Raw genomic sequence first — 10,970 nt, forward strand, 5'->3', positions numbered from 1 at the left:
ATTTCAAAATTAGGGGATATAACTGACGAACTATCAATAGACATCTCAAATTTATTAATAGATATTTTTGAGAACGAAGACATAGACATTACCATCTGTTCAGGTATAACCGAGATACCACCATCGGAAATAAGACCAGGCATAATTTCGGAAATGCATAGTGGACTAATGGGAGGACACAAAGGCGTGACCAAAACTTATCGAAGAATCCGCGAAAGATTTTATTGGCCACGAATGAGAGAGGATATCAGTAATTTCATTCGGAGATGCGAAAGCTGTCAAGAACAAAAGCTAGTTCGCGTAAAGACTAGAGAGCCAATGCTAATAACGGACACTCCATCTGAGCCGTTTCAGAAAATTTCACTAGATACAGTAGGTCCACTTCCGCAGACCCCTAGTGGCAACAAGCATATCTTAACTATGCAGGATAATTTGACAAAATTTTGTATCGCTGTACCTATTCCCGACATAAGAGCTGAGACTGTGGCTCATGCAATGGTAAAACATCTGATTTTGCAATTTGGATCGCCTAAAACTATTCTAACAGATCGAGGAACAAGTTTCGTGAATAAACTACTACAAGAATTAGCTAAACTTTTCAAAATTAAACATATTACCACTTCCAGTTATCGACCACAATCAAATGGCGCATTAGAACGTAGTCATATCGTTTTAACAGAGTACATTAAACATTATATTAATGAGTTTGACGATTGGGATGAACTAGTTCAATTTGCTATGTTTTCATACAATACGGCAGTTCATGAAGCCACAAACTTCACACCGTATGAGCTCGTTTTCGGAAGAATAGCGCGCTGTCCAACTGCGTTTGATACTGAGGAAAACCGTTTAACGTACAACTCGTATCTTGAAGACCTAATTATCAGATTAAACGAAATGCAGGCCTTGGCTGCGACCAACTTAGTGCAGGCGAAGGAAAGGTCGAAAATGTATTACGATCGGACAGTACATCCGTTCAAAGGCAAAGCGGGAGACATGGTACGCGTACAGATAGAAGCTAGAAAAGGAAAATTTAGCAAGCGATACCAGGGTCCATATAAAATTGTTAAAGTCTTGGAAAACAATAACGTAGTATTAGAAGGTAACAACGGTGAAAGATTCATTAAACATGTAGACAAACTCGAACTGGCTTACTGATGGAACGCATTGTAGACTAATTAATGCGATTACAAATATGAGATTGGGAGTAATGAACATTCATTTTCGAGGGAAACGAACTTGGAGGACTACATGATCACATCATTTACCAACAATCCTGGGATATTTCTAAGTAATTTTAAGCTTAACGCCAACGGATGGGGCGTGACCAACCGCAACGAGGGATATTCAACTGTAACTAGCTCTAAGTTTGAAGTCTAACACCTAAGAGGGAAGTTCAGCGATGAACTTGATCTGCCCTTAGAGTTCGTTCAGAAGCTTCTGAATGGATCAACTCAGTGTGATGTTAACCTTGAAACCTTTCCTTTCTTTCAAATTCCTTTCATTCCAAATTAACGTTAAAAATGCTACAGTATATTAGAAAAAAAAAATGACCATTGGAACTTCGGCAATTATTTAAGGCAAATGGCAATTTGGTGAAAACTTTTACAAAACCTAACAGGAGAAAAGGCGAGTTCGAGTGGCTGAATGCAGTCGACGATCTGTTTGGGTCCAGAATGCACCACTCCAAAGGAACCCAGATGCCAAAACAAGGCAGCACTTCAAAGTACTGCCAGGATTCCTGTTCGTCAACCTATTAATGAGTATCCGCTACGAGGGTACACATACGACTACGACTCTCAGTGGGTCACATGATACTGGGCCCACCACAAAGATCTAAATGCACGGAATCCGGCCTCTACCGAGGCGTAAGGCTCTCCAGCTAGCCGAGCATCCAGATCTCGTTCACCAATCAGAGGACACGGTACACCTGATGTCCAGCAGCGCCAAAGCCAAATGTCAACCAACGCAGAACACACTAGCCGTTCCACCAACGTTTCGCATAAGTCATTTTCGCTATGAAGAACTCGGCTGACCAGTCTCACTGATCATAGAGAGTTATTCTCCCGCCGATCTTACATCCTAAATTGCGGTAGCAGCGATTGTCACCATGTTATAAAATATTCCACCTTTAATCATGATATTACTCCCTTACGTTAGCCTGAGTTATAGTTGTCCTTAATGTGAAGGCCGGCTGACCAGTTTACTGATCACAGAGAGTTATTCTCCCACCGACCTTACATCCTAGATTGCGGTAGCAACGATTGTCACCATGTTATAAAATATACCACCTTTAATCATGTTATTACTCCCTTACGTTAACCTAAGATAAAGTTGTCGGTAATGTGAAGGCCGGCTGACCAGTTTACTGATCACAGAGAGCTACTCTCCCGCCGACCTGAAATTTGTTTTTATATCTATATAATACCTTAATTCATCATCATCATTATCATTGTCACACACACACATACATTATCATTTTGTTTACTCTCAATTTTCATATACCTACTAGCCTTTAATTATTCATCAACGGGGACGTTGATGGTTTCTAAGTGGGGAGGGATGTTACGCCCCGACGTACCGCCTTGGCGTACCTTTTTCAAAATTCCATTTCATTTTATTTCTTTAATTTCTTCAATGCACAGATATCATTTCATCAAAATCTCATATTCTAATAACGGCGAGTTCCACCCCTCCTGGCAAAAGTCACGTAGAGACCAACGATGATCCCTAGTATAAGGTTCAACTTTATTCTATTTAACTGGTACCAAGAACTGAGATAGGAGACTGCTGAATTAGCATCAGTAGCGCTCAGCCTGGAAATATCCCTCTTTTTAAGTTAAAACTATAATCAATAACTAAGATAAACCACTACCTTTAGAACCACCAAATTAAAATAGATTACTTATTGGAATGTATGAATGAATGTGTGAACATTGCATGTAAATATCTTTTGTTCATATCTTCAATGTGTCACCGACGAGATTGAGAATCGTCGGAACACCGTCGAAGAGCGAGAAGTAACGCTGACCACGTGGATTTGGGCGCCAGGAGGACGCCCTCGCACCTCATTGGCTAATTACCGTTGTAACTAATTACAACTGCAGCTCCTTGGACCCTCGGGCCCAAGAAGCCGCGTCTTTCGTCTGTCAAGTCGCGAAGTGCGTGGACGTAAACCCGGATTAGCCCTCTCGAGCAAGAGTAGCGTTTGGAAAATCTTAGTTGTGACCGGCCTAAAGTCTCGCGCTAATTCGTTAAATTCGAGCATTCAGTTATTCTGTTAGCTGCAAAAGACTCACTATCTTCTACATTTCCATCTTTTCTGTTCTTTACTAAATCTCGTCATTTCGCGAATAGACATTTTTATGATATTCTATTTCCCTTAGTTAAAATTGAGTTCGGCCCTGATTCAAGCGAATCAGGTAATCTTAAGTAAAAATAATAATAATTACACTATCATTTTTAATAAATAATCGTTCCAATCAATTTTAACTTATCATCAAAATCAGAAACAGACACTTTCAAACTTTCGATAAGAAGATATCATTCTAAATTCACAAAGACTAAGTGACCAACGTTCAACATCATTCGATTCATCAACTCTTCCAAATTTGAGGTGAGGCCCCTGGTCCAGCATTCTACCGACGCAGACCGACACGATCCGACGGCTCTCAATCTCGTCGACCGATTCACCAAAAAGCTAAGTCAATCCGAGTGTTAATCTTCGAAATTAGACGAATTCTTGTTCACCTTGATAATCAAAACTACTTCAGTAAATTCACAAAAACCAAGCATAGAATTGGTGGCTAGCTTCACTACCCCCAATTAAATTCCACTTATTGTTTCCAAGAATTAACAAATAAGACTAAACGATTAAATATATATATTAAATATATATATATAATATTAAACGATTTAAGATAATCTAAAAAGAGAGATACAATACAATTATCACGACCAGCTAGTTATAACCATCGTTCAGAGTAGATGTTCCTGGTACCAAATAATATTATCTTCTAGAATAGTATAACACGCGATTTTTTATTCAATTTGAAACCTTTATAAATTGTTATTTTTGGCTCATATATATAATTATCACCATCGATTGTTACCAGATATTTCAATAACTAAATTGAACCAGAATATACTTCATCTTTTACCAGTTAAATCTTTTTAAACATTTATTTTGAGCGACCTTCTTCCCATTTTCTTTATTATAAAATAGCCTCAACTATTTAAACAAACCTCACAGACCTGTACAGGTCTATAGCGACACGATCCTACAAATTACCGGCTTACCGAAAGGGAAGTCTTTTCTTAGTTTTAATTATTATTCATTGTCGTTACGTGGGAGCTAGATTATTCGATGAATCATTAACTACCACCGCTCAGTACACACTCACCCCCACGTAACAATATCATTAAATTATCCAATTCATTTGCCTACATTTATAATCAATTATATTAATGTATAACTTGTATGTATATGTGATTGATTGAATAAAGGAAATGATAAATGAATTTCCGATTTATATCTTATTTTTATGTATCATAATTTTCAATTAACTTTGAAAAAAAAAGAATTAGGAATAATGAAATTTTTACTGGAAATCAAGTTTTTAAAAATGAATATGATTATACGAAAAATTCTATATATTTTTTAATTATCCGCTCACATAATAATCATGATAAACATTATTTAATCAAAAAATGCCACTTAATGTTCTTTATGCATTGTAATTTAGAACATTTATACAATGGATTAGAACTGATTCGAAATTGTAAAGAAAACATACACACAGATAAATTATCAGTTGTTTACTTTCATGTTTTCAATTTTCAAGAACTAATTATTTTTTGATTTAAGAAATATGATTCATATGGATTATTTTTTTCTATATTATTGAATTATTTAATTTATTTGCCTACATTTATAATAGATTATATCAATGTATAATTTGTATATATATATATATAATTGATTAGGTAAGTAAAATGATAGATGAATTTATTATTTATATCGCATTTGTATACATTATAATTTCCAATTAACTTTTAAAAAAAGAAGAATTGAAAAAAAAAAATTTTCTCATGAATTAAATTTTTCAAATATGAATATAATCATTACAAAAATTCTATATATTTCATCATTATTCGCTCACATATCAATTATAATAGAAATAGTATTCAATCGAAAAATGCCATTCAATGTACTTCATAGATTGTAATTTGGAACATTTATACAATGGATTATAACTTATTGAAAAGTTTGAAGAAAACATACAGATAGATGAATTATTAGTTGTTTAATATCATATTTTTAATTTTTGAAAATTGATAATTCTTCAGTTCAAGAAAAATCATCAATTTAAATTAATTATTTTCAATATCATCAAATTATTTAATTCAATTGCCTCTATTTATATTCAATCATAATAGAGTATAATTTGTACATACATATATAATTAATTGAACGGAGAGAATGATGAATAAATTTATTATATATATTTTATTTATGTATATAATAATTTTCAATTCACTTTTGGAAAAAGAAGAATTTTTCTAAATAAAAATTTTCGCAATAATTAAGTTTTCTAGATAAAAATATAATCATGAAAAAAATCCTATATATTTTTTGATTATTTGTTCACATATTATTTGAAATGAAAATATGAATCGTTAAAAATATGCCATTTGATGTACTTCATGGATTGTAATTTTGAACATTCATACTATGGATAATAACTCATTAAAAAGTTCAAAGAAAACTCGCAGATAGATATATGATTAGTTATTCAATTTCATATTTTTAATTTTTCAAAACTAATTATTCTTTGATTCGAGAAAAATGAATTATTCAGGTTTAATATTTTCCATATTATTGAATTATTTAGTTCAGTTGCGTCCATATGTATTGAATTATATTGATGTATCATTTGTATATATATATAATTAATTAAATGAAAGAATCGAATGATAAATTTATTATTTATATTTCATTTATATACATTATAATTTTTGATTTACTTCTGAAAAAAGAATGATTTTAAAAAAAAAAAAACGTTTTACATTTAATAAATTTTTTGAAAAGAAATATAATTATTGAAAAAACGTTTATATTCTCTAATTATTCGCTCACATATTACTCAAAGTAAAAACATTATTCATTAGAGTAATGCCATTTATTGTACTTTGTGGATTGTAATTTAGAACATTTATACAATAGATTATAACTTATTGAAAAGTTTAAAGAAAACATACACATAGCTATATGATTAGTTGTTCAATATCGTATTCTCAATTTTTCAAAATTAATTATTCTTCAATTTAAGAAAAATGATTAAGTTAAAGTAATTATTTCTAGTATCATTAATTCATTTGATTCAATTTCCTCCATTTACATTGAATCATATTAATGTATAATTTGTATATATACAAAATTATTGAATGAAAAAAATTAGAAAATAAAGTTATTATTCATGTTTTATTTATATATATTATAATTTTTAATTTACTTTTAAGAAAAGAAGAATTTCTAAAAATCAAAAATTTTTTACATTAACTAAAATTTCTAAAAATAAATATGATCATCGAAAGAATTCTATATATTTTTTAATTATTTGCTCACATATTCATTGAAATAAAAATATCATTCATTAAAAAAATTCCATTCAATGTCCTTTGTCGATTGCAATTTGGAACATTTATACAACGGATTAGAACTTATTGAAAAGTTCAAAGAAAACATACAGATGGATGAATGATTAGTTATCTAATTTCATATTCTTAGTCTTTAGAAATTAAGTATCTTTTAATTTGAGAAAAATGATTTATTTAAATTATTATTCTTCATATCATTAGATTATTTCATTGAATTGCCGCCCAATATTATTTTACATTAATGTATGATTTGGGGGGGCCACTGAACCGCCGTTGAGTCAAGACGCTTTTTCTGTGTGCTCTCTAAGTTTTATCATATAACTATACTGATTCGCTTTTCTACCTCAAGTGTTTGATCTCTCTTAACGCGCGAAATAAAACTCTATCATTCTAAATTAATGAATCTGGTGATATCTGCGGGTTTTCTTTCTTGTCAGCCTGTTTTTGGCCCGACTAAGAGCATCTAAGTTAGGTGCTGGATGTTTCTCGGCTAATACTGCCCACGCGATTTATGAATACCAACGCCATCTCTGGTCTCGCCACGGGTAGCTCTCCATCGCTTTTAAGCACACCTGCAGCCGTCAGTAACTTTCAAGTAAAAACCCCTGTAATTGCCACTCCGAAGCCAGGCAGACCGTCTAACCAGCAACTACTGGTTGCGGCCAGCCAATCTTGTACTCTTATCACGAACTACACAGTTGATACGATGAGAAAAAGAACTTTGGACGATTCCTGGCAGTCAGAAGACTCTACTCTGGACTTCAGAACACCTAAAAAACTCAACAAGTAGTCAAGTCCCGTCAAGCCCAACTTTTTCGATCAACCCGCAGACATGGAACGAATTCTCAATGAAATTGCTGCGCTTAGAACCAGCCAAGAAGAAAAACCCAAGGAACTGATGGACAAACTTCAAGAGAACTTTTTGAAAGACCAGGCCTCCTTCACTGAGATAAAAGCCAGCCTCATGTTGCTAGAAGAGGAACATAAAGCAACCAAGACTGACCTGACTAACCGTATTGCAGAAATTGAAAAAAATGCTGTTACGATGGATCAACTGAGTAACATTCTGACGGACCCGTCTTCCTCTAATCTCAACTTCACTGCACGTGTTAATAATCCTAGCAATGATCAGATCTCTTATCTCACTAATAAGCTAGATTCTATCGAAAAAGAAAGTAAAAAGACAAACATCTCTATTACAGGGTACTCTTTTACCTCCAGCGACCACGTATCCGAGATTAAAAATTTCCTCAGTACGAAATTCGGAATATCGTGCCTTAACATTTCGCTAAAAGAATTCACGAAACGGATTATTGTGAATCTCTTTGATCTTGATCAGAAAGCGCATATTCTCAAGAACAAAAAAAATATTCTAGCAGGCACAAAAATCTACATCAACCCGGACCGTACTGCGAAAGAGAGGACAATAGATTGGCATGTAAGAACAAAGATTAAGCAACTAGTGAGTGAAGGCACAAAGTTCAGCAGAAAAGGAAACAAGATCGCAACGAAGGACTTGGTTTATTCGTGGGATGAGGCAAAAAACGCTCTTGTTCCTCAGCCAAAAACCGTAAGCTCCTTTATTCCAGAACTGAATACTGTCCCAAAAAATTTTCAGCAAAACTAGATAACAGCTCGCCTGAATTGACTGAAATAACATTCTGGAATCTCCACGGCTTCTCAAACCTCCAACACAGCTCGTTAATAAACCACTCTACCATCATAGCAGCCTGCGAAACCTGGAACACGCAGCCGATTTCACCACCTTTCCTCGCTAACTACAACACATACTGGTCCAATGCCATCAGGAACCATGCCATCGGAAAAGCCAGTGGAGGCCTAATCACTGCAATTAACGCTAACCTCAAAGCATCGTTACTAGAAGACGCTCCATGCTGGATCTTCAACAAAGTATTAATAGGTTCCACAGTACTGATCCTTGGCTCAGTCTACCTAAGAAAATGTCTCGACCTTCGATTCCTACTCGATATACTACAAGAGGTAATTGATGGCATCGAATCCTCCCAAACGTACGATATATTCATTATTGGTGGAGATCTGAACGCCAAAGTAGGCTTTCTGAACCCCTGGCCAGAGAAACTCTTCACAGGACTTCCTCTAAACCCGCTATTTACTACAACAGATGAAACAATATGTGATAGAGGATGTATGCTCATGGACTTCATGCTCGGCAGCGACTTCATTCTTTTAAATGGCAGAACAATTGGTGATTCCCCGGCTCAGCCTACTTTCGATAATCGTGGCACTTCAATAATTGACCTGGTTTGGGTTGACATCTCTGCGCTTCACCTGATAGTGGATCTAGAAGTCATTCTTGAACCATCTCTTTCGGACCATCGACCTGTCCGTCTAATCATTCATACCGAGACACTTGACCAACATCATGCCTGCGCTCCACAGGCCACTCCACACATAAAGAAAAAAATCGTCTGGTCTGAAGAAGCCAAACTGACATACCAGAACCACCTACTTAGTTCACAAGACCTCCCGGATGTCTAGAACGATCCAGCTGATACCACCTACAACTGGCTGCTAAGCTGTATACACTCTGCTGCTCAGAAGGCAGGACTAATAAAAGTTTCAAATTCAACCAGCAGTCTAAAAGCGTCCCGTACCCCATGGTTTGCCAAAGGCTGCAAAGACGCTAAAAGAAATTTTCGGAAAGCACGTCGAAACTGCAAGAAAGGTCAATTCAATATTAAGGCGCGCCGAGAAGTGTCAAATTGCAAGAATATCTACAGAAACCTTTGCCAGGAAAAAAAGAAAGCCTACATTTTGAACATCAAGAATGCTTTTGCCAACGTGTCCGTCCCTTCCAATTTCTGGGCTGCGGTGAAAAAATTTAGCTTCAGAAAAGGAGCGCAATGCGAAATTCCGGTGAACACGTGGAATGCCTTTCACGTCACAATATACAAACCACGAATTGTCATTCCATCTCTTCTGCCGAAGATTGTCAACAACACTTTAGACGTCGAAATTTCTCTTACCGAGCTGGACGCTACACTCGCATCTCTCAAATCAGGCAAGACCCCTCGCCCTGACCTTGTAATAAACGAGCTTTTAAAAGCACTAACTAGTCAACACAAAGAAATCCTCAGAAGCCTATTCAACAAGGTACTCGAGGAGGAGCAAGTCCCCAGATCCTGGGCAATCACACAGATGACTATGATACACAAAAATGGTGATAAGTCTGATCCATCTAACTACCGAGGCATAGCCCTTATCAACACAATCACTAAGATTTTTACAACTCTTCTAAAAAAAAGATTCGTTACGTGGGCAGAGCAAGAAAATCATCTTCCCGAGTGCCAGCTGAGATTCCGCAAAAACCGAGGTTGCACCGAAGCCATATTCTCCCTTATCAGCTCCATACAACTTCAATTCCGCCACAAAGATGGGAGAGAGATATTCGGCATCTTTGTAGACTTCCAAAGAGCGTTTGATTCGGTTCCTCACACACTTCTCTGGGAGAAGCTCCACCGAATGTCGCTAAGCAATCCAAAGGTTACTACGGCCTCAGTATTAACGGACTAACTGACATCCTGATGCTTCTTTACGCCGACGACACGGTCATCTTTGCTCACTCACCAATAGATTTGCTACGAAAGCTCCGAGTGCTGGAAGAATACTGCGACGCAAATGGTCTCACCGTCAACAAATTGAAAACCAAGATTGTCACCTTCAAAGCTGCTAGGAGGACACGTGATTGCTTGTCGCAATACAGAATGTACAAGGGCTCATGCTTAGAGGTAGTCAAAAGTTACTCATACTTGGGTGTCAACATATCCTCGTCGACGAAGGGGCTTAGATCATTACAAACAGCTATCAACAAGGCTAAATGTGCCTCTGGAGCTGCTATGACCATACTGGCTGAAGCTAAATGTGACTCGTGGGAATCCTACAATAAAATCTTCGAGAGCATGGTGGAGTTTGTTTTCCTGTATGCTTTCCCAGCATGGGGTCTTTGGTAGCGCAATTCACTGAAGCCCGTTCAAACCTTTTTTTATAAAAAACTTTTTAACTTTCCACGAAACTCGGCCGAATGGGCTGTACGGCTAGAGTTTGGTCTTGTCCCAGTTGCATATAAAGCGATGCTCCGTCTGTGGAGATGGCTAATCAAAACGCTCAAATCAAAAGACACCTGCCTGCACAAAATTTGCGTGGTTCACCTGTTCGAATTAGCCAAAAATACTACGACTACTTCTCCTTACAACTGGGCTACTCAAATAAGAGAATTTTTAACGGAATGTGAAGCTACTGATCTCTTTGATACGCTTGATCCGCTTATC

At 36.1% G+C, this 10,970-nt stretch overlaps 1 protein-coding gene across 1 annotated transcript; it reads left to right on the top strand.

Moving 5' to 3' along the window:
- The first annotated feature begins 10,226 nt into the window (after positions 1–10,226).
- On the top strand, positions 10,227–10,652 carry LOC138191381 (uncharacterized). The gene has a single exon (XM_069138127.1). The coding sequence runs from the start codon at positions 10,227–10,229 to the stop codon at positions 10,650–10,652; it is 426 nt and encodes a 141-aa protein (XP_068994228.1).
- The last annotated feature ends 318 nt before the right edge of the window (positions 10,653–10,970 follow it).

Source organism: Neodiprion pinetum, chromosome 1, assembly GCF_021155775.2.
Source record: "Neodiprion pinetum isolate iyNeoPine1 chromosome 1, iyNeoPine1.2, whole genome shotgun sequence".
NCBI classification, from domain to species: Eukaryota; Metazoa; Arthropoda; class Insecta; order Hymenoptera; family Diprionidae; genus Neodiprion; species Neodiprion pinetum.